The sequence below is a fragment of the Drosophila tropicalis genome, unplaced genomic scaffold, assembly GCF_018151085.1.
Source record: "Drosophila tropicalis isolate 14030-0801.00 unplaced genomic scaffold, ASM1815108v1 contig_878, whole genome shotgun sequence".
NCBI lineage: Eukaryota > Metazoa > Arthropoda > Insecta > Diptera > Drosophilidae > Drosophila > Drosophila tropicalis.
The window spans coordinates 13,477,212-13,499,665 of NW_027173374.1; the positions used below are offsets into that span (position 1 = coordinate 13,477,212).

Genomic DNA, 22,454 nt, shown 5'->3' on the forward strand with positions numbered 1-22,454 from the left:
CTTGAAAACATGTTCAAATTTCGGTTACTCAAAGGAAATGTGGTCACCCTAAAAGAAGTAGCACTGCGAAGCTTTTGCTAAGGAACCACCAGCACAAGTTAGTGAAATCGCAAACTGTGACTGTTACTTTTTAATTTCTATTAGACTTCTTAATTATGAAAACGAATTAGTAAATATGTTCAGAGCTGTCTTATTTCTAAAGCGCTGGATTTGGAACTACTTTAAATAATCTACAGAACTGTGTTTATATTCTTGGATCCAGGTTCACTATTAAATGTTTCTGGTTCACCAGATAAACGAAGATTCGATTATAATCGATAATTGTCGAAGTTGATTACTTTTTTGCGGCAATTTAAAATATATAATGTGAGCTTTTGTCGTTGAAAAGCTCAGTTCGGTGCGGCATTGCGAAGCGAGCGGTTGTGTTTTTTGTGTGCAGCGAGAGAGACAGCAATTAAAATATGTATCACCTGAAGAGTTTGGCCCGTCAGGGAGCCATGCGTCAGCAGGAGCTGACCACCTTGGCTAAGGCACTGCCAACGGCTGTGGTCCACAGCAGCCGTGGCTATGCCACCGAGCATCAGATACCCGACCGGCTCAAGGATGTGCCCACAGCCAAGGATCCACGATTCTTTGACATGGTTGAGTACTTCTTCCATCGCGGCTGTCAAATTGCCGAGGAGAGTCTGGTCGATGACATGAAGGGAAAACTGACCCGTGATGAGAAGAAACAGAAGGTTAAGGGAATCCTTATGCTTATGCAACCCTGTGATCACATCATTGAAATTGCATTCCCACTGCGTCGTGATGCTGGCAACTATGAGATGATTACCGGCTATCGGGCCCAGCACAGTACCCACAAGACCCCAACCAAGGGAGGCAAGTACCAATAAATACACAAGCGTAATCAATTCAATCAGAAGCTTTAAGAATTTTGAAACCAAATCGATTTTTTCCTTAGAATTTCCTACAATTATGTGTCGTGGCTCTTTAAGAATTATGTAACTTTTTCGCACCCGTTTGCTCCCCTCACCCACCCCCCGAAATACTGCGCATACTCCGCTTTGTTTACGTTGGCGCGGCCCCCCAACCCATTTTATAGCTATACCCGGGGAATTCGCAGTGCTCTCTCTCCCACTTTCGATCTCTCCCTCGTCTGTTATTTCCCTTCTCCAAGAAGTGCAAATGTCTTTTAATTTGCACGTGTTGCCATTTGATTTTTAAGCCCTTCAAGTGTGTTTTTTTAACCCTTTTCGAATTCTTAATGATACGCAGATTCCCCTCCTTAAAGTCTAGAGAAATGGTCTCTCTGTCTCTTTCACTCTGGGGCAGCAATTATTCATTCGTTTCGCTCGTTCAATTCTATTTTTAACGGTTTTGTGCCTTAGTTTTTTTTGTTGTTGTTTTGTTTGTCTTGTTTTTAGTTGGAATTAGAGCAACGGCAACCCACCAAAAAGACGAAAACGACAAAATGCCGCACAGTGGGTCAATTGTTTTAAACAAATTAGCATTTATTGTTGTCGCCAAGTGCCAAATTGCTGTCCCACCCCAAAACCCATATGTATATTCATATATGTTTGTGTTCGAATAATTAAATATAGAATCACTTTATAAGCATTTAGTTGCTTATCAATTGCTGATGACTTACCAAATCACAAAAAAAAAACACTTCAATTGGGAACTTATCTGACCTTGGCACGAGCAAGACAACAAAAACCACCCAAAAAAACAAAAACAAAAAATATGTAAGCCCCCAAAAAAAAGGACAACAACAAATCGAAAATCATTGCCGACAAATAAATATGTACATATGTATGTATAGATGATGTTTTGCTGTTTTCCATTTATGATTATGATTATTGCCCTATAACCTATGTTTAAACGCGATTTGTTATTTTTATGATCTTGTTTTTCCAATTCTCGCCAATCACATGTGCGTGTTCCAGTCATTTGTTGCCAACTGGTTAAATTTACTTTTGGCCAATGGTCCATAGCTTGTTAATCATACATTTAAATATTATGCTATTTTAGCCTGCATCTAACTCTAACTGGAGCTTAGGTGCTAAAACTATTCGTATTTGTTTCATTCATTTCATTCTGAGCAAAGAAATAGAGATTATCCTCCCCCTTTAAAGGGGGGAATACCATTTGTGGTCAACAACATGTTGAATTTTCATACAAATGCTCTAATTAATGTTAATTTGTCCTGATGCTGATACCAGCGGCCATTTAACTGTTAATTGTTTAATACACAAATGCGCATTTATTTATTTATTAATAATACGCCACCGACCAAAAGTGACTTCATGTGTTTGTCGGTTCTAACAGCCGGCCGGCTGGAAGGCTGTCTGACTGACTGAATGACGGGTGAAACGAGTTTCAAAATTCGGCTTAATTTTCGTCTCGCACTGTGGAGCTTGGCACTCATTTGGCATTTCTATTTCAAAATACTATTTAATGTTCTTTTCAAGTTCGCTAACAGTTTAAATATTGAATCAGTTGAATTTGAATATTGAGAAATTAAAAGTTAAAACAAGTCTGGACCTACATGTACACATAATCAGTTCTTTTTGAAAGATTTAAATATATATTCAGAAAGATGTTGAGAGAGAAAGAGGACTAACCACAAATATATTTAAATTAAATTAAATTCAAATAGTACTCAATTTATGACATTTTACCATTGGGTTTTGTATTGAAAGCGACATGAGTTTGAAATCTGAATAAAATATAACCTGGAACCACTGTGCCTTCACCATATAATTTAATTTTGTTTGACGTTGCAAAAAAGAAGAAGGAAAGAACGTAAGGGACTATACAAAAACTGGTTTATTGGCTTGGGTGTCTGAGTCTGCGGGAAGCTGTTCACGTGATGGTCACGTTGTGCCAAAAAAAAAAGCATTTAGTGTATGAGTCAGGCAATTACAATTGAGACATAACGACAGAATAGTTTTTTCTTGGTTACTTTCTATGTCATTGAACTGCGGGAAAATGTGAAGAATCGGTCAATTGAGTATAATTGTTCATTAGTCTCTGGTTTCATTATAATAGCTCTAATTGTTCCAACATCAACATCATAAGCTGCACAAGGTCCAGAATGCAGTAAAAACTAAAATAGTCAGGCGCTTGAGCAACAATTTACTGATAATGTGCAAATGTAAATAAAAGCTCTCCCTATCTTTGTCACAGCTAGTAAATACGAGTAGCACGAAATACATACATATGTACATATATGTATGTACATACATATGTACATGTTGTTTATCAGATATTGTATTGACAAAGATGTATTAACTATTTATTAGAAAGATTTGAATATGTATGACAATTGTATCATATGAGTGGAAATACTTGAAAATTTCAACTTTCACTAGAACTCTGCTGGGATGGCCTGTTAAGTATGTTTTTTTAGATAAGAATTATAAGAACTTATGCGACATTTCCTGTTATCTACATCTATATATACGTACATACATATATTTCATCCAAAGAAATCAACAAAACGTTGTTGACGCCCACAGCGACAAAAAAAAATCTGAATACTTAAATTTTGTTGATCATATGGCCGAGAATATAATAGTCAGCTGACTAGCGGGACAACCGGTTTCGCCTAGCTAAGAGGAATTGCTGTTGCCAATGGTCTATACATATGTACATATATAGATAGATTCATCTATATGTACTTGGCAGAGACGTGGCTATGCCCCACTCGATCGAGCCCCCAAAAAAACAAAAACTTTATCTCTGACATAAGTTGTATAAGTTCGCAATGCCCGAAATAGAATTCCATTAGTTTCTATATGCCAGATATCATGCGGGTTTCGTTGTTTTTTAAGAAATTTTTTGGTCAACAAAAGAAAAAACACACAAAAAAACAAGTTGCCATTGGCTGATAAAGCCAGTCGAGGCTATGGCAAATAGAGTTGGCATCGAATATATGTATGTATGTATATGTATTTGGTTTGTGCTGTTGTCATGCCCTCTCCCCCACTCTTTCCCTATCCCAATCGGGTGTACAGTCAGCTCACTTCCAGCTTACTCAGCGGAGAACACAAATAAGCACCCAAAATGAGCAAACAAACAGAAACTCAGACGTGAAGCTGAAACTTTTTAAACCATATTTTTAAACACGACTTGTGAAGCAACTGATAAGCAGAGAACAAACATTTCTATACACTTTTTAAAGTGAGCCTCCAATCGATGTCTGATGCCATGATTCTGACCTTCAGCATAATTTCATCTTCTCTCTGTTTCTACATATATAGACCTTTTATTGGATGAAATTAAAGGCCTAATTTTGTATGTAAATTATAGCAAACGATACTCACTTAACTCCAAAAGCTCCTTCACGTTGCACAACCAGAACCTTCTTTCATTGGACACACCTTCTCATGGTCAGCTGGCATGGCAACACAACTAAAAAACTAGTATAACGTTTAATTTCTTGTTTTAAAGGGGGCTCGTCTATCGAATATAACCATTTTATATTTCGGAGGACTTGGAACTTTGTGCCGCCTCCTTTATGATTTGGGGGAAATTAAACATTTATTTATCGAACCATAATAAAAAGGCACAAGTACGGACAAATAATAATTGCATTGCACTCGCATTAAGAAAAAATTACACTGTACAATTTCAATTTGAACAACAAAACACAAAAAGGGGGTGAGGGTTAAATTATTTCGAAATTAGTCTTTCTGAAGATTGCTTATCTAATCGCAAGTGCTCGCCGACGACTTTCTCAAAGATATCAAATAAAAACAATAAATAAAGATTACACAAGAAATCATAAAATATTGTTTATTTGGTTTACTTTTTCTTCCAATTTTAAGAAGGTGGAGTTTTTAGTGAAAGGAACATTTTTGTTTCCCAATTCGACCCAAATTGTGAATGGAACACGTGATCTCAATCCTTTGCCATGAAAACTTTTGCTTTCATTTTGTTAATTTCATTTTTGTTTCGGGTAGTTGCTTGGATTATTTTTAGTCTTGTTGATTGGACGTGGTCCAATATAATTGAAAGCTGACGAGTGGAATGCACTGGGTGAAGAATAAATGTAGTCTCAAGGTTTTGTTTTTTGTTTGGGCACACCTGTCGTATACGTAATGTTCACATATCTTATGCAATTTCCTTTTTTATCTGTTGAATAGGTATTCGTTTCTCTTTGGATGTATCCCGCGATGAAGTCAAAGCCCTGTCCGCTCTGATGACCTTCAAGTGCGCCTGTGTCGATGTGCCATTCGGTGGTGCCAAGGCTGGCCTGAAGATCAATCCCAAGGAATACTCCGAGCATGAGTTGGAGAAGATCACACGTCGCTTCACCCTTGAGTTGGCCAAGAAGGGTTTCATTGGACCCGGCGTGGATGTGCCTGCTCCCGATATGGGCACTGGCGAGCGTGAGATGTCGTGGATTGCCGATACCTATGCCAAGACCATTGGACACTTGGACATCAATGCCCATGCCTGTGTGACCGGCAAGCCCATCAACCAGGGTGGCATCCATGGACGTGTCTCTGCCACTGGTCGTGGTGTCTTCCACGGTCTGGAGAACTTCATTAACGAGGCCAACTATATGAGCCAAATTGGTAAATTTCAGCTAGTTAATTATACCTCAAAAAGTTCAAGACACTAAAGTGGAAATGTTTCTTCAACAGGCACCACTCCCGGCTGGGGCGGCAAGTCTTTCATTGTCCAGGGCTTCGGTAATGTGGGCCTACACACCACCCGCTATCTGACTCGTGCCGGTGCCACCTGCATTGGTGTGATTGAGCATGATGGTACTCTGTACAATCCAGAGGGCATTGATCCCAAACTTTTGGAAGACTACAAGAACGAACATGGCACCATTGTTGGCTACCCCAATGCCAAGCCCTATGAAGGCGAGAACCTCATGTTCGAGAAGTGTGACATTTTTATTCCAGCTGCCGTCGAGAAGGTGATCACCAGCGAGAATGCTAGCAGGATTCAAGCCAAGATCATTGCTGAAGCCGCCAACGGACCAACTACCCCAGCTGCCGACAAGATTCTGATTGAGCGCAACATTCTGGTTATCCCAGATTTGTATATCAATGCCGGTGGTGTCACTGTCTCATTCTTTGAGTGGCTGAAGAACCTCAACCATGTGTCATACGGTCGTTTGACCTTCAAGTATGAGCGTGAATCCAACTACCATTTGCTCGGTAAGTTGAAAAAGAAGATCTTTCTATTCTCTTAGCTGGTATTCTTAGCACTATTTGCGCTCGAAATCATAACATAATTTCATTATTCATTATTAAAACGGTTTTCGGTTAATATAAAAAAAATCTTAATATCTTGTAGAATAAGTTCCTAATACCAAAAAAAAAAAAAACTCTGAGAGAACAGCCTGACAACATTCGTAATATGATTTGGTTACTTTTGCCCGTTCCCCATTCATTTATTTAGTTAGTTACTCTCCCTCCCCATTCAGTATTATCTTTATGAAATGTAATTTATTTTAAACTATCATCTAAGTAATTTGTTGTTTATTCTTCTTTTTCCCATTTCTCTCTCTCTCTCTATCACCAATGTAGCCTCAGTCCAACAGTCAATCGAAAGAGTTATTATGGACGGTACATTATTATTATTAATACAAGCTTTTCGTTTATTATCCCGAAACCACACACAAATTCACTATGTATTTACACATTTCACTAAAAAGAATGACTGATTTATATACATATGTATGTATATTTAGCAGTCCTTGTTTAATTCACTGTCATTTAAAACACGAAATTTGAGTTCCTTCTCTAAGTATATCTGTAGTTCTTTTAGATGTTGTTTTCTGTTTCCTTCTTTATTAATGTATGTGTAATTTATTGCTCAGTTTGTTTTGTGCGCATTATCCTCATGGGTCCTCATCTCTCACACATCTAATTTCCTTTATATAGTCTAACAGTGCTTTCGTCATCTACTTTAATCAAATTCTATGTAGTTAAACCCTTAAACCCACACTATCCCAGCATGCGGCGTATAAACTAATTGCATTGTCTTGTTCTCTTTTTTGTGACTGATGTCATTTTTCAGAATCTGTGCAAGAATCCCTGGAGCGTCGCTTTGGTCGTGTTGGCGGACGTATTCCCGTCACTCCCTCTGAATCTTTCCAGAAGCGTATCTCTGGTGCTTCTGAGAAGGATATTGTCCATTCTGGTCTGGATTACACCATGGAGCGTTCGGCTCGTGCCATCATGAAGACAGCCATGAAATACAACTTGGGTCTGGATCTGAGAACCGCTGCCTATGTTAACTCCATTGAGAAAATCTTCACCACATACCGTGATGCTGGCTTGGCTTTCTAAGCACCCGAAACCAGCAGCACTAGATAGAAACAGCAGCAGCAAACTCTTAATTAGTCGACTAAGCAACCGAACTCAATTGCACCGCCGTTTTTAGATACAAGTCACAAAACATAATTTACCCCATTATTTGAATGGATATGCGCGCGGATGGCTGGCAAACTATTTTAAACAAACAAAAACTTTCGCCCGTGTTTTGTATTAAGTTGAGCAATTTGCGAGCTTATATTATTGTTGATTTTCTGTAATTTTTAAGTTAATAAGCCTCACACTGAAGCAATGGCATTTTCAATTATGTATCGTATTGTAGGAGCTATCGCTCCGTTGCCGTAACATTTAAACAAACAACAAAAGAAAAAAAATTACAAAAAAAAAAAAAAAAAAACTAAAGCAAAATTATCAAATATACACAAAATCTAAAACTCTAAACAAGTGCATTTTTATTTGTCAAAGTGCTCTAATTGGCCACTTAAAAAACATCACAATAGAATTTTTAGTCAGATTACGTATACATCTCGTTGGAATTTGTTTGGAATGTGTTTGTGTGTGTGTGTATAAAAAATATTGATCTCTATATAATACTATAAGTACACTTTTTGTTTATAAAAAATGAAAGAAAAGGGATCTACCAAAATCTAGGACATTACAAGATTGTAGAAATTTAAAAACAAAGTATAATCATCTTTTAACTAGTTTTCCCATATCATCAAAGTCTTTAACTTACTAACTAATATATGTAAATTATATAATTAATGACCACATCCGTAAATATATTCGTCTTACTAACTAATATATGTAAATTATATAGTTAGACGAATATATTTACGACTATGTGCTTGTGCGTATCAACTTGGTGCCAATTGCCGATTGAGTATGATGGAATTTTTGTTTTTACAGTATCAACGATTTTGGGAACAATTGCTGCTTTACATAGTCATCAATCATTTCCATAAGAAGATCTCGATTAAGTTTTGGATGCTTTAATATATAGCCAAAGTCTTTTAATTTCGTATTATCCAAATAAAGATGCTTATGATGAAGCTGCTCCTCATCCAGATATGGAGTTAACGGTGTGTTCTCAATGCCATTACGTTGGCAAATCTCCGCCCATGGTGCCATGTGCTTGTCGTTGATTTCACTCACCGTGTCGGTGGGATATAGCTGAATATATATAATAAATATAAAGAAATTATATCGTAGAGTGTGATTATATTGATTGATTAGAATGAAATCATAGTTTTCGTAGACTTCAATAGAAAGCAACAGAATTTACTGAACGAAAATCATTTGCTTGAGGTATATAAGGCAACTTAATGATTATATGCCAAATACAGACTATGAGGTAATCTTAGGCTAGGCTAAGAATGAGCCCATACTTACCTTAGTCAGATTGGACATAACAACGCCAAAGTAGTCCACACTGATGCCAAATATATCAATCAAGAGATCGGTAATGCTGCCCTGCGTTGACACTGAGTCATCCACAATATTGTACACCTGACCAGCTGTCTTGGGGCTCTGCCACAGTTCCCAAATGGCCGCGCACACATCCGATACGTGCACCGTATTCAGACGCATGGCATCGTTCCAAAGCAATTTCATTGTCTCGCCAAGATATTTGTATATGGCAGCTATTATAATGCGCGGCACTGTTGGAGTTGTCAGACAAGAAGAGGCATAAGTAATATAATAGCAACCGGGCGCCAAGCGCAAGAGCGAGACAAACTTACTCAAGTAGCGCTTATCACCAATGCCATAGACAACGGGCAGGCGCACTATAGTATAGCTGAGATCATTGATACGCGCCAGCTCCTTTTCAACCTTTAGCTTTTGCTTGGCCACACCCGTCCAGGGCTCCAGTTTGCAATCCTCTTTTAATGGTAACTTTTCGCTGCTATTCACACAACCCGAACTGAGCTCAATGTAGCGTTTGACCTGTTGATTGGCTGCCTCAGTGGCACAATTGATGCTTAACTTGTATATGCCCTCCTTGTAAACGGCATCATCCTGATTGGCACGCGTCTCAGCAGCACAATTAATGACCACATCCCAGCCCCGGCCAGTTGTTGGGTGTGGTGCAAATGCCAGTTTACACGAAGCTGCATAAACAAACAAACAAACAGAAAAGTAAAGGATACAAAAACCAGTTTTATAGGCGTCTTTGTGTGTGTGTGTGTGCATTACTGAGTGGGCAGGAGCATTACATACCGGCATTTATCAAGTTGGCACTGCAGAACTCGACTTTATCGAAGGCCTTCGAAGTCTCGTCATTCAACCAAGCCATTTGAGGCGGCGTCTTATCGGCTATGCGTATTTCCTGCGTCAACGCATTGTTAAGCAGATAAGTGACTAAGTTTCTTCCAATGAAACCGCAGCCTTCAATTAAAAAATTTTAATATACATATGTATGTATGCATATTAAGTTCATTTAATCACATTCGTTCAGTGAGGAGGAGGGGTTGTGGTTACGCCCAAGGCAAATAATATTAGACTTACCACCCAAAATCAACACAGTCGGTTTCTCAGACATGCTGCAGCCGCAACGGAACTAAAGGGAATGACTCAAATTAAGATGCACAGAGATTGTTTTAATAAGTAGTATTAATTGTTTATTTTCTGTGCGCCTTCTTCTGGCAACACCGTATCGCAATGCGTGTTGCCAGATGTTCGTCGATATCTAAGTCGCGATAGTTTGCTAATGGTCGTGATTTGTTATCGAACGAATTTAATATAACGGTTGTTTTCTTATAATTTAAGAACTTCATTTTGTAAATAAAGTTGTTTTTAATCATCAACAGTTTCTAATTACATTTCTTTATACTTTTTTCTACATACATTTACACTTATATTTTACAAGTAACAGGTGTGAGAGACACGGACACCCTGTATTTGCATACTATCATTATCGATGACAAATCTATCGAACTATAGTTCATTTTGTGCTTTCAGCGGATCGTCGCGGTTCTAAGATTTGTTGTTTTGTTATTTGTTTTCTGTCGTTATTAAAAATGTCTTTGCAAATGTCTTTTGAATTCGAAGTCAACAGGTGAGTGGTCAGATCAATTTTAATATGCGATGCCTTAACACTTGTCTTATTTTAGCAATAGCTCTCATGTTGTATGCACCAACAGCCAATGGAATACCATCAACAATAACACTATTAACACTAGTATTATAACTAGCCATAATAATACTATGTTTGTTAACAACAATATCGACAGCAATAACAATATGTTTGTTAATAACACGAATAACAGCGGCGGCTTACTGCAGTTTACTAGTGAAACTGAAAATTTCAATCATATGGTGGATAATTCTGTTCAGCGTATGCCCGATGACAATTTTATTAGTCCTGATATTACTTGTATTAAAAGATTAAAACCACGGTAAGCAATATCCAATGCATTATATACATATGTATATATTTATTTTAAAAACAAGCGGAAACTATCGATATGTTTAGTGATGTATCGATAATTCAGTGATGCGTCCGTCAACGTGTGAATGGCAAACCACGCATAAGAAATACTTGTTCTTTATTTGCGCATTTTGTTCATTATTCAGTTCTAACTTTATAATAATAACAATATAAATCTGGAAAGACATTTATTGAAACTATGTATATAGCCCAGTCCATGTCGTGGATTAAAGCCAGGTACAGTTTATTCAGTATAAAATATTTGGACAAAAGCCTGCATGTTGCAACACGTTTATACATGTGTGCACTTGATTTCCGTGCGAATTGTGAATGTATTTCCATGCTTAAATAAGATGTCTCCTTTACCAGTGATTCCGAGGCCGAGGAGGAATTTCAAGAAGCAACCAATGAAGCTTCTGTGGGATCGGTTGGTACCACTGTGCAGGAAACAGCAGATACTGGTGCCGAAGTTGATGCCGAGTGAGTGTGATCAATCAACAGGTGATGAAAAATTTTTGTACTGAAGTGTTTGTTTTACTTTGCCAATTCCAGGATAGTTGATGAACCCTTAGCCTATCTCCAAGGACTCAACGTGAGTATTTTTGTTGCAAACTAAATAATATGAATATTCTTTATAATAATAAGTTTATTTGTTTTTATTTTCAGTCGGGCAATTTAATGCAATTTAGCCAGGTACTTTAGCACGCTGCCACAAATCAGCTTGAACTAAAATTACAAGAAAGCCAGACATCGAAGAAAACACATTCATTATTAGAGACATGTCTAGTTCAAACAAACCCAAAGGTTTAATACGAAACTTCATATTGAGTATCATCAGTGAAAATGTAAAGACCGCCTGTTTATAACGACAATCTGCATGCAAATAGTCCATATTTTGTAGGATCCTGCCCGTTTTCTTAGTTTCCTCTAGTATATCATTGCACAAATGGGCCAGCATAACAATTTCAGCAAGAGAAATGCCTAGAAACACCAGGCTGATAAGCGCACCAAAGCCATCGTAAACTTTGCCCGATATAAAAGTCTCTGCCAGGTTGTAATACTGTACGAAGAAGCCCACTGTCATGCCCAACAGATGACATATTAGGGATAATATCATGGACAACGCCTGTGGTTTTAAATAGTTATTTGAATGTATGTAAACAATCTTATATTGCTGTGCCAATATGTCCAGCTCATCAGCCAAAGAGCAATACTTTTGCATACGGTAGTAGGGTGTCGTTAGTTTAATTTGATCTTCCCTTTGCATGAAATTCACTTCTTTCAATTGACTTTTCACTCTAGCATTAAGAGCCTGCAAGATTGCTTTAACTATTATCATGGCACCAAAGTAGCAATTGTTTAACAAATTAGAGATAATCATTGGATATAATTTATATAGTGACCACATCCAATTCAGTTCTGGTTCATAGTGTCGCTGCTGGATTACCAAAGTTATCTCTAGGATTAATGGAAATCCGATAACTTTAACCAAGGTAGTGCCAACTGAACGCCAAATGATCATCCGATTTATTTTAAACACCCGCAGCGTCGAAAAAAGAGGAACTCTGCTCATCATCCTTGCCACTTGTCTGCCAATTACCATTTGCGTTATATAGTTCACAACGGTCACTATGACATTCATATAGCTGTATAATTTCGTAGCATCCTGAAGATTCAGGTGGTCGTGAATATAGTCTTGGTAGATTTGCCGAACATAAATGCTGGCAAATAATATGGTCACCAGCATACAATAGATTAAATGTTTAATTGAAAATTTAAAACGTTCTCGACCGCGCGGACTAAAGGTAATGGGAAAAAGACCAAAAACACTTAGCAACACAACCAGAGTAACCGTGAGAAGGAACACAAAATGGTCATCTCCTTTTTTTACGACGTCTCAGTATGTCTGTTAGGAAGGACATTTTCTAACCGACTGACTGGAGAGTGCCGACTAATGGTCGTTTAATTGTTTTTTCTTTAAATTTATCATGATGGAACCACCTAAAGGTCCTTGTCATTTGAATAACACTATCTAGAACACATCGCGTCGTGGCCAAAATTGAAATGGGCATTGGCTTGATTCGTCATCTAAGTATAAAACTCTGTTAGAACAAAATGGAAAGAGAGCATGACAGAAAGCGGACATGCCACATAATGACTCAAATGCATGGCTGTAGCTTAACTTGCCTGATGGGGTAAATTTTGACAAATTCACTTTTGGGGAATTGGACACTTATGTACTTATCAAGGGGTAAACCCCTTTTGGTAACGCCTTTTTTATTTTTCATCAACAGCTGTTGTTGGCAATTTCACAAGATCTTTATGACGTCACAAAAGTATTTTATATTCGCAAATTATAGGAACACACGAGACACATTTGCACTACCTCTTCGCTTCGAACCGATAATCTGTCCAAACAGATTACCTTTTTATCTGTTTTGTTAAGTTCCTATATGTCGTCATAGGTGCGAAAAAAAAGAAAACAAAACAAATCACTAAATGAATTGCAACAACTTGTGAAAGCAACAAAACAAACTCAGTGTGTTTATCACTTTGTTCATTCTTAGTGTAGTGAATAATATTGAACAAGCAAGAACATGAAGCTCTATCAGCTCTACGAGCGTAAAGTAGGCAAAAGAAGAAATTTATTGACAAACTTGTGTTAATTTTTCATTATTTTCCTTTGTCGACAGCAATCCGTATTGCGTGAAATGATGTTACAGGATATCAAGCCTCAGAATACTCTACCTAAGCTGGAGGATCACAATGTTGCTGGCTATGAATTCAGCATGGTCCTGGAGGAGCCACGTAAATCACATTGGTTGTACTCACCGGCATTGAATAAGCTCTACATACGTATGAATAAGACCTTCAATGTGGACGTGCAATTCAAGCCAAAGTTTCCCATACAGCCCTTAAATCTGCGTGTCTTTCTATGCTTTTTAAAGGATGTTAGTGGTCCTGTTTTGCGCTGTCAGAATCATATCAGTACTGAGCCTTGTAAGTGGAAGCAGAATGACCTTGAATTGAGATTGTGAAATTAATTTTTTCCCCTTTTTTAGTGTCGTATAACAATGCGAAAGTCCGTGAAAATATTTTGCGCTGTGAAAATCCAAATACCATTTATTGCGGAACAGCTCAGGGAAAGGGAATATCAGAAAGGTATTCGGTGCTGGTGCCATTGAACATGTCGCGTTCCAATAATCACAGCTATATGCGACAAACACTTGCTCTTAAATTTGCCTGTCAGAACTCATGCTTTGGACGAAAGGAAACAAGCCTAATCTTTTGTCTTGAAAACTCTTGGTAAGACTTAAATTTTAAACCAAACATTATATTATTATTTAAAATGGGAATTTTTTTACCCTTACTCTAGTGGCGACATATTGGGCCAGCAGGTGTTGGAAGTTAAAATTTGCACATGCCCGAAACGAGATCGTAATGCAGAAGAACGTCAGCTGCATGACAAGAAGCGAAAGGCATCGCCTTCTCTTGCAGCATCCGATTATGATGAAGATGAATGTGATAATGATTCCATAGATACCAAACGAGCAAAAAGACGTCGAAGATCTCACTCATACCAGCCAGATGTAAAACAGGAAGACGACAGCATGGACAGTGCATCAACGGAACAGTCACTGCCAACTGATTGGCACGTCAAACGTACAAGTAATGGGGACTATCAGCTCGTTCTTACCTGTCCCAAGAAGGAATTGCTGGTGCAAAGCATTGAAAGTATGTTCCGGGATACTGCAGCTGCCATTTTACGTAGCCCAACAAAGGGCAGCAAACTGCACAAATATGCCACCAATTTGTCCAAGCTAAAGGGTAAACAAAAAGTCTTTAACATCTAAAGTTCTGTAAGTTAATTAATTTAATTTTGATTCCAGAAAATGCATTAAAACTGCCATGACTTTTGGATTCGTCAGTGGGGCAAATTTTTTACTACTTTTTATGAAGAAATAGTTTTAAAAATTGGAAGAAAAAAATCAACATTAGTTGATTTTCCAAGATGATAATTGAAGCTTTAGAAATGCATATGAATGTGTCACAAAGCAATGCACTGAACTGACGTGTTTCAAAATATTACACAAGTATATATTTTTGATATTTAGTCGTTTACCACAAGAAAAACTTCCCAACAAAAGGCAAAACTGTTAAAATGGTTACATATTTTAAGATTTATTATTGTTTAAAGTGATTAACATAAGAAATAAAGTGTTTATGAAAAGAGTTAAAGAAAAATTTGTGTCAAGTAGATATGTACCTTGGCTTCGCTTCAATATTAATGCGAATTTAGCACGTACCTCAAGTCCCAGATCCTACTGTACTCGTCTTACAGACGATATTCGCGCATGCTAAGATTCTATATGTAATATATATTTAGTTGTAACATGTGTGGCTCCAACTGCGGTCAATGCTCCCTTTCCACTTCCAGTCGCTCTGTCTCTCTGGACGCGAATATGTCAAAGTCTTTTGCTGCATTTACATATTTTTATTTTTATGCATTTTTCGCTAGGTTTTAGTCCTAAGCGCGCATGCGTTTGTGTCTTGCACATGTGCGAGGATGCACAAAAAACGAAAAAAATCAGAAATGTAATGGAAAAAAAAAACTAAGAGAAGCCAGATGTTGACACTGTTTCGCAGCTGCAGGCTAGGCTAGGCCTCTTTTTTCTGTTGCTTCTTTTTTTTGCCACATGCGGCAGACAGGCAACCGTAGTGTAGTTTAGTGTTTACTTTTTTATGCAGATTCTCTGTGCATTGACCTAGGGCATGGCTGGGCGTCCGGTGAAGTGAACCAACTAAATGATATTTGAATTGTAACGGATTGCCTGGATTCTCATGTGTGCCGCAAGTTGCCCATCTATGGTTGGGCTGCCATTTTAGGCCTGGGCCTTTCCTTTCCACCAAACTTACCTGTTTGGCATAAATAAAATGGGTCGACTGAAAAAAACTCACTCAATTTCTTGTTTTACCACTGGTTTCCGTCAAGAGACTCATCGTTCACTCGTGCCATGCCAGTTCTTCTCAGGCCAAGCAAAAATTTTTGGAATTTTTTCATATTTGTTTTGTTTGTTTTGTCTTTGCCTTTGCCCGTTGGCCAAAAGATCAACAATTGGAAAGTTGACACTCGAAGACCTAAACCCTCTCAGTTGATGGTTTAATTGACTTCAAAAAGTGAAAATGCAATTGATTATAATCAAGAGGCTATACAAAATCCATGACACATTACTTTCCAGAAATTATTCAATTATCGTTTGTTTTTAGATGTCATTTAAGTTATTATGATGAATCGTAGAATAGTTGGATATAAATAAGTCATGTTACTACTGATATGAAAGATTATTTTTATAAATCATTCATGATGGAAAAATCTACAATTTAAAATAAGCTCATGAGCTGGAACTCAAAATAACTTTTCCACTCACTCAAATTTCCAATCATATTTAACTTTCTATTGTTCATATCGAGAGGTAGGGAGCAAGCTAAAACTGAAATTGATTTAAACATTTTGATGTTTAAGTTTGTTCATTAAAAATGTAGTTAAAAATTGAATTTTATTTAATTTCATCTCATCTGATTGTCAAACAAAGGTGAGAATGCTGCAAGTATACAAGTTATTAGCTTTTGTATTTGTGTATATAAGGTAAATCTTGGCAGATAAAGATAGCTATCTTATCCGGCACAAACCACTGTGCGTGTGCAATGAAAGTCAAGACAGCAACAGGCAACAGGTGAAACTGCTTTGCCAGATCCACTCCATTGAATTCCACTCAAAGTTTAAGCTACTGCCATTGGGGAGAGCTTGCTTGGAAGTGCTCCCTTCACTCATACATTCATATATGTACATATTTGCAGTTGGGGTCTACACAAAAACCAGATAATAAACAATACGACGACGATGACGACGACGTCGACTACGAAAAAGTACATACGAGACGACTCAATGTTGTTGTTGTTGCTGCTGGTGCTGCTGCTGCGGTCGTTTGAGCCAAAAAAAAAATTAAGCGATCTCCACTGGCATAGAAAGAGTCAAGAGTTTGCCGCAGTTGGGTGACAACGGTCTACGGTACGGTACAAGTTTCTTTTTTTTTGGCGTTGGCGTTAACATCGTATTGCGGTGGAAAAGAGAAGAGAAACAGAAACGCATTATTTTGACCGCGAAAATACATCTGTCAAGTGAAATTTTTGCATTGTTGCAATGGTGGAAACGTCGACAACTACAACCATAACGCGAACAACAACTAATCTGCCGGCACCAGCTGTGGCCCCAGTGACACCAAGTGGCACAGGAACACCCACAGCTTCAGCTGCTGCTAATATGTCCACAACAACGGCCACACCCACAACGGCTGCCCAGGCGGCAGCCCGGGCCCGTCGCAATGATGAAACAACACGAGCCATATTCAATTTTAAAATTATTGTATTCTTAGTGCTATTGCCACTTGTGCTCTTTGCTGTGTTTTTAAAGCATCTGTTGGATTACCTCTTTGCATTGGGCCTCAAGGAGAAGGATGTGAGCGGGAAAGTGGCATTGGTTAGTAGCAAAATCATCATCATCTACCTCATCCTCCTCATTACGATGATCATGATCATGATCATTGAGGTGGCAGTAGTCTGACGTGATTGTTGGTTATTAAAATGCAATTGAAGCCAAACATGTGTGTGTGTGTGTTGGTGTCTGTGTGTGTGTGTGTGTGTGTAGACATAAATGGCTGGCAATTTTAATAGACAAATTGCTCATTAATAATGCTCTTCGGGTCGTACAAAACTATAAGATCATAAAAAGGCTATGCAGCCAGCCATAAACAATATGAAAACGTCACGCACTTTCCTTTTCCAGTGGCTGCTTCTCTTCGACTCATGGCACGCCCATTTCTTTACCTATTTTAGTCTGCCCATCCCCCCGTTTTCCTCTAGAGTCTAGACTCTCACCCTCCTGTTCTCTGTGTTGGGCATACCTATGATGGGTGCGGCATTATACGATCGGCGGTCAGACATTGGCAATGTCTTGGCTTAAAGTCAATATTTGTGCCTAACTGTTTATTCATAAAAACGATTTTCCCGGCACTGACATAATTTTGTCTGTGTAATAAGGCAATATCGCATATCTGGTTCATTTATCAAGTATTGCATATCGACAGACCTAAACGGAACGGAATCAGCATCATCTTTTGCTTTTGTGGCACTTAATTATGAAAAGTCAATTGATGGTCGCGGCAAGGTCAAGTGCGATCCAAATTTCAACACACTGCTTTATTTGTGTGGGTTAATATTTTCAAATTCCATTCCAGTAAGGTGCCTTTTTCGATCTCGATATATATTTTAGTCGCGAATCGTGGGTGTGTGTTCAAGTCATAAATTCTATATACACGAAGGTAGCGTATTTATGAGTCATTTAAGCGTGTTCTGTTTTTAGACAATCGAGACGATCGTTTTGCCCAGATATCTTCAAGATACAGTCAGCAAACTGGTTTGTTGTTTCTCAATTTTTGTTGTTTTTGCTTCCTACGCTTTTTTATTCAGTGTTTTTTTTTTTTATAAACAAGCAAATTTCTTTTCACTTTTGTTTAAAAAGCTGCAAAACAAACAATTGATGACGTTTCAAAAAAGGCCATTAATGTAAACAATTACGAAATCGAAGCCAACACTGGCCAACAAGATGTTGATTTTTGAATCGTCAATAGAATATGCATATAAATAATATTCTTAAATACTTTTTAAGCTTTACAAATGATTATCTCTTCAAACTATATCCAACTTATGCCCATCTGTTCGTTATTTAATACATTTTTAAAGTTTTAAACTTAAATCAACACAATAAAGTTGATAAAAACAACAAGATATAGGCCTTTTGATTTTTGAAACTGTTTAGTTTAGCAGGTGTTTGGTTTGGTTTCTATATTTCTATATAGAATATACATAAATTTGTGAAATATTTTGAGTATATAAATTTGGACCCCTATTTTAATGAAGTTGGCTAATGAAAGTTGGAGAATAAGTGTTTTGAAAAGCGATTTAATTACATTTTCTAACTAGATGTAGATTCGTTTAATGTAATTACTTTTCACTTTACAAGTTTCCAACAACAAACAAACGAATGGAATCTATCAATTTATCCATATAATCATAATTAACATCAATTATTGACCCATGCAACATTTCGGGTACATATTCCTGTAAGGTCAACACAAAACAATCAATTAATTTATGTATTTACACTGAGAACAATTTTGTTTAAATTACATTAGAAGGAGAAACCCAATGATATTTGTTTTTAAATGTGTCCATAGCTTTTATGAGATATCATCAAAAATTTCTCATTTGCCAAGCCTTGCGGACTTTTGTGAGAGCCAAAAGTAGGTCAGAAGTTTAAAGTTTAAACTGACAACTTAAACTTAATAAGTTATATGTCAATTTTGTTGTATGGTGTATGATTCAATGCTCAGACTATGTATCTTGCCAATCTTATCTAGATAAATAACAACAGCAACAACAATATTGTTAATTTGCATATGATATTGAAATTCTTTATGGCAAGCTAAAAGTGAGTACTACAATTGCGCATTCAAGCTATATGGAAAGATATATACATATACTGACATCTCTATGTACATATATATATACATAGATAGATTTGACATGTGCTGCTTTGATTTTGAATTTTTGTGTCGTGAACGTGCCGTGGTGGCGACTTTGAGTTGCGGTTAGAGCACTCCATGTACATATTTGCACCCCCAAACGTTGACTGAGGTCATGCCATTTTAATTACGGTCAAAAGTCACTCAATTGTGTGGCAGTTGCTCATGGAAATGGATAAAAAAAAGGCACTGCCTGAGTTTGTCATTCATAAGTTACCGCTTTGTTTTCCCATTTGCCTCATAATTGAGTTGACTGCAGACGTTAAATGAGGCTTTTGTTCAGTTCAAAGACACATTAGCTTATGGGTTATTGTTTGCAAATGAAGCTAATTAATTAAAACTCATTATACTGAGAGTGATATATATACTTATATATATACATGCATACTCAAATGACCTAATTGACAGGTAACTGGTGGTGGCAGTGGATTGGGTCGAGAAATATGCCTTGAATTGGCCAAACGCGGCTGTAAACTGGCTGTTGTGGATGTCAACTCCAAGGGCTGCTATGAGACAGTCGAACTGCTTACCAAAATACCGCGCTGTGTTGCCAAGGCTTATAAGGTAAGTGCCAAAGTTACATGTTCACAGAGAATTTTCTTTAGATCTTTAATCTTTAGAACGATGTCTCCTCGCCGCGGGAACTACAATTGATGGCCGTCAAAGTGGAAAAGGAGCTGGGTCCCGTAGACATATTGGTCAATAATGCCTCTCTTATGCCCATGACGTCGACACCTTCGTTGAAAAGCGATGAGATTGATACTATTTTACAACTAAATCTCGGATCATATATTATGGTGGGTAGTAACAATAGTTAATCAATTCAAATTTTTAATGGTTCTAACAAATAGGTGTAAGAATTAACATCTAACAAGGTCGCGCTATTTACCCTTATCAAGTTGATAAAGTAACATTCGCATATGAATTATAATAACTCAAGCAAACATTCCAACTTTCAGACCACAAAGGAGTTTCTGCCAAAGATGATAACACGCAAATCAGGTCATTTAGTGGCCGTAAATGCCTTGGCAGGTGAGTGGCTTTTATTTGCTTATTGCAATAGGATTCATTAATCCATCCATCCGTCCATCGTCTCTATCAATTGCCTAGGGCTCGTGCCCTTGCCAGGCGCTGGCATATATACGGCCACAAAATATGGAATTATGGGCTTCATGGCGGCCTTGCGGGCTGAGCTGCGTCTCTCCGACTGCGACTATGTGCGGACGACAGTGGCCAATGCCTATTTGATGCGGACCAGCGGTGACTTGCCACTGCTAAGTGATGCTGGGTGAGAGGGACTGAGAAACTCAGTCAAATGCAAAGTGGTGAAAGTTAATAACATGCTTTTGCCTTTTACACAGAATTTCGAGCAGTTATCCTGGTCTACCCACTCCCTATGTGGCGGAGAAAATTGTCAAGGGAGTTCTGTTAAACGAACGCATGGTCTATGTGCCCAAGATCTTTGCCCTCAGTGCTTGGCTGCTCCAGTGGGTTTCCATTTAAAGCGATGTCCAATGAAAACTTAATAATAATTTTCGTTCTTTTCCGCAGATTATTACCTACAAAATGGCAGGATTATATGCTTTTGCGCTTCTACAAATTCGATGTGCGCAGCTCGCATCTGTTCTACTGGAAATAGTCAATTGTATTGGAAATAGTCACAGTTTTGGCATTTTGTTTTCTATTTGCAGTTCTTAATTTTAATTGTATTTATACAGTTTATACATATATACATACATATATATTTGTCTTTTTGCCTAGCAGCTAGGTCTTAACATTAGCTATTTATGAATTCCGATCGCAAAACTTAAAGTAAATCCATTTATTAGCACTAGTTTCTTTAATTAAAGACAAACTTTTTCACTCTAGTCCTGTTTGTGTTTAATCTAAAGCATTTCCTTTGACCCTGCTGAACGCAGGCACGTTGCTGATAGTTCCAGGTGAAGGTTAATGGGCAACGATGCAATTTCTTGCTGCCATTCGAGCAATAATAGAAATAGGCACAATTGAGCGGATGTGGCACAAAATCATAGACACCTTTACGACAGGCCACCACTGGCCGCAGAGTCTGTCTTTGAGTGCAGGACATTAGCCTGGTGGGTGAACAGACTCTTGGCATGCCAGCACCTTCATAACAAACCATATAAGCTAAACACGGATTGGCAATTGGTAGTTCATGCAGAGTCACGGAAAAGGAAGAGCTTGTTGGTTTGCTAGTAGTCACCTTTATGGAATTCTTTGATGTTTCCTTGGGTGTTGATGATGGCTGTTTAGTTGTTGTTCCGCCACACCTTAACACTAATTCCTGATTCATGCAACGATCCAGATCAACATCGTAAAAGTGCCCGGATAGACATTCACCTTCAAAGGATCCCTCACCGGCACAGTATATATATTTGGCGCAATTCATCTTGCTGGCCACATAAGTACCCACATCGACTCCCAAACATTCCTGATATTCGATGGCTAGTGTCCTATTGATCTTTCCATCGAGTAGCAATAAGGAGAGCAATCTTATGGTTGAATAATAAAACACGTGGCTGCGATACATTTTGTTCTTCTGTGCACTTTACATCTGACGTGATTCACTCACAATTTACGACTAACTTGGCATGAGCCTAGAAATAGATAGAATATAGACTAGAGAATGTTCGTCTTGTAATGACTTTGCATGTTTCTTTTTTTGGGCTGATAAAAAATGCAAACAACTTTGTTATTGGCGCCTCTATCTTCGATTATTTGTTGGTAATTTGCTATGGTAATTATGCACTGATAAAAAGCAGAAAATTTGTGAAAAATATTTCTGAAATTGGATTTTTAACAATCGCAAAACATTTGAGTCCAAAATCACTCTCACTTAACTCTTAGTTTCATTGGTTAAGCACTTTTGGCATTAATGAAAGATAAAGATTTGCTTACCGGATTTGTCGGATGAAATCACCGCAATTCAACTCAATTATTCATGTGTGGTGTAGTGTGGTAAGGATGTCTGACTCTATATGTGTATGGGACTCACAACAATAATTGTATAAGTGAATGCAAATTTGTATTCGTTGCCTACTTTTCAGCATCGTCCACAGA

General features: G+C 37.8%; 5 protein-coding genes across 8 annotated transcripts; 3 read left to right on the forward strand and 2 right to left on the reverse strand.

Annotated features, from left to right (window-relative positions):
- Positions 1-382: 382 nt before the first annotated feature.
- Gdh (glutamate dehydrogenase, mitochondrial) lies at positions 383-7,933 on the forward strand. Of its 2 annotated transcripts, XM_068299507.1 has the most exons (5): positions 383-879; positions 5,151-5,585; positions 5,655-6,179; positions 6,552-6,590; positions 7,045-7,933. In XM_068299507.1, exons 1-5 carry the CDS (start codon positions 462-464, stop codon positions 7,314-7,316), a joined length of 1,689 nt encoding a protein of 562 aa, XP_068155608.1. In that variant the 5' UTR covers positions 383-461; the 3' UTR covers positions 7,317-7,933. The 2 variants fall into 2 exon arrangements, with proteins under 2 accessions (XP_068155608.1, XP_068155609.1); XM_068299508.1 differs by lacking the exon at positions 6,552-6,590 and having other exon boundaries at positions 384-879.
- Positions 7,731-9,952, reverse strand: LOC137584221 (uncharacterized). The gene is made up of 5 exons (XM_068299510.1): positions 9,810-9,952; positions 9,522-9,689; positions 9,044-9,412; positions 8,694-8,962; positions 7,731-8,474 (listed from the first exon to the last, which is right to left on the reverse strand). Exons 1-5 carry the CDS (start codon positions 9,841-9,843, stop codon positions 8,205-8,207), a joined length of 1,110 nt encoding a protein of 369 aa, XP_068155611.1. The 5' UTR covers positions 9,844-9,952; the 3' UTR covers positions 7,731-8,204.
- Positions 9,953-10,816: 864 nt separating this feature from the next.
- Positions 10,817-14,976, forward strand: p53. 2 transcript variants are annotated; one of them, XM_068299861.1, is made up of 8 exons: positions 10,817-10,968; positions 11,101-11,211; positions 11,284-11,323; positions 11,398-11,424; positions 13,425-13,731; positions 13,794-14,037; positions 14,108-14,559; positions 14,622-14,976. In XM_068299861.1, exons 1-8 carry the CDS (start codon positions 10,931-10,933, stop codon positions 14,642-14,644), a joined length of 1,242 nt encoding a protein of 413 aa, XP_068155962.1. In that variant the 5' UTR covers positions 10,817-10,930; the 3' UTR covers positions 14,645-14,976. The 2 variants fall into 2 exon arrangements, with proteins under 2 accessions (XP_068155962.1, XP_068155963.1); XM_068299862.1 differs by lacking the exons at positions 10,817-10,968; positions 11,101-11,211; positions 11,284-11,323; positions 11,398-11,424 and adding an exon at positions 11,496-11,576.
- A 1,787-nt stretch (positions 14,977-16,763) lies between these two features.
- Positions 16,764-21,241, forward strand: LOC137584893 (short-chain dehydrogenase/reductase family 16C member 6). 2 transcript variants are annotated; one of them, XM_068300485.1, is made up of 7 exons: positions 16,764-17,269; positions 19,782-19,937; positions 19,994-20,170; positions 20,333-20,405; positions 20,484-20,661; positions 20,735-20,860; positions 20,925-21,241. In XM_068300485.1, exons 1-7 carry the CDS (start codon positions 16,934-16,936, stop codon positions 21,010-21,012), a joined length of 1,134 nt encoding a protein of 377 aa, XP_068156586.1. In that variant the 5' UTR covers positions 16,764-16,933; the 3' UTR covers positions 21,013-21,241. The 2 variants fall into 2 exon arrangements, with proteins under 2 accessions (XP_068156586.1, XP_068156587.1); XM_068300486.1 differs by lacking the exon at positions 16,764-17,269 and having other exon boundaries at positions 19,796-19,937; positions 19,979-20,170.
- On the reverse strand, positions 21,214-21,924 carry LOC137583905 (uncharacterized). The gene has a single exon (XM_068299092.1). The coding sequence runs from the start codon at positions 21,922-21,924 to the stop codon at positions 21,214-21,216; it is 711 nt and encodes a 236-aa protein (XP_068155193.1).
- Positions 21,925-22,454: the final 530 nt, after the last annotated feature.

Bases quoted from the DNA above. Each gene is read 5' to 3' on its own strand.
- Gdh (XM_068299507.1), top strand. From the start codon at position 462: ATGTATCACCTGAAGAGTTTGGCCCGTCAGGGAGCCATGCGTCAGCAG. The intron at 5,586-5,654 runs GTAAATTTCAGC...TTTCTTCAACAG, and splicing joins CAACTATATGAGCCAAATTG to GCACCACTCCCGGCTGGGGC. The intron at 6,180-6,551 runs GTAAGTTGAAAA...TCACCAATGTAG, and splicing joins ATCCAACTACCATTTGCTCG to CCTCAGTCCAACAGTCAATC.
- LOC137584221 (XM_068299510.1), bottom strand. From the start codon at position 9,843: ATGTCTGAGAAACCGACTGTGTTGATTTTGGGTG. The intron at 8,963-9,043 runs GTAAGTTTGTCT...CAACTCCAACAG, and splicing joins TGGTGATAAGCGCTACTTGA to TGCCGCGCATTATAATAGCT. The intron at 8,475-8,693 runs GTAAGTATGGGC...ATATATATTCAG, and splicing joins TTATGTCCAATCTGACTAAG to CTATATCCCACCGACACGGT.
- p53 (XM_068299861.1), top strand. From the start codon at position 10,931: ATGTATATAGCCCAGTCCATGTCGTGGATTAAAGCCAG. The intron at 10,969-11,100 runs GTACAGTTTATT...CTCCTTTACCAG, and splicing joins ATGTCGTGGATTAAAGCCAG to TGATTCCGAGGCCGAGGAGG. The intron at 11,425-13,424 runs GTACTTTAGCAC...CTTTGTCGACAG, and splicing joins ATTTAATGCAATTTAGCCAG to CAATCCGTATTGCGTGAAAT.
- LOC137584893 (XM_068300485.1), top strand. From the start codon at position 16,934: ATGGTGGAAACGTCGACAACTACAACCATAACGCGAACAACAACTAAT. The intron at 19,938-19,993 runs GTAAGTGCCAAA...TTTAATCTTTAG, and splicing joins GTGTTGCCAAGGCTTATAAG to AACGATGTCTCCTCGCCGCG. The intron at 20,861-20,924 runs GTGGGTTTCCAT...TCTTTTCCGCAG, and splicing joins CTCAGTGCTTGGCTGCTCCA to ATTATTACCTACAAAATGGC.
- LOC137583905 (XM_068299092.1), bottom strand. From the start codon at position 21,924: ATGTATCGCAGCCACGTGTTTTATTATTCAACCATAAGATTGCTCTCC.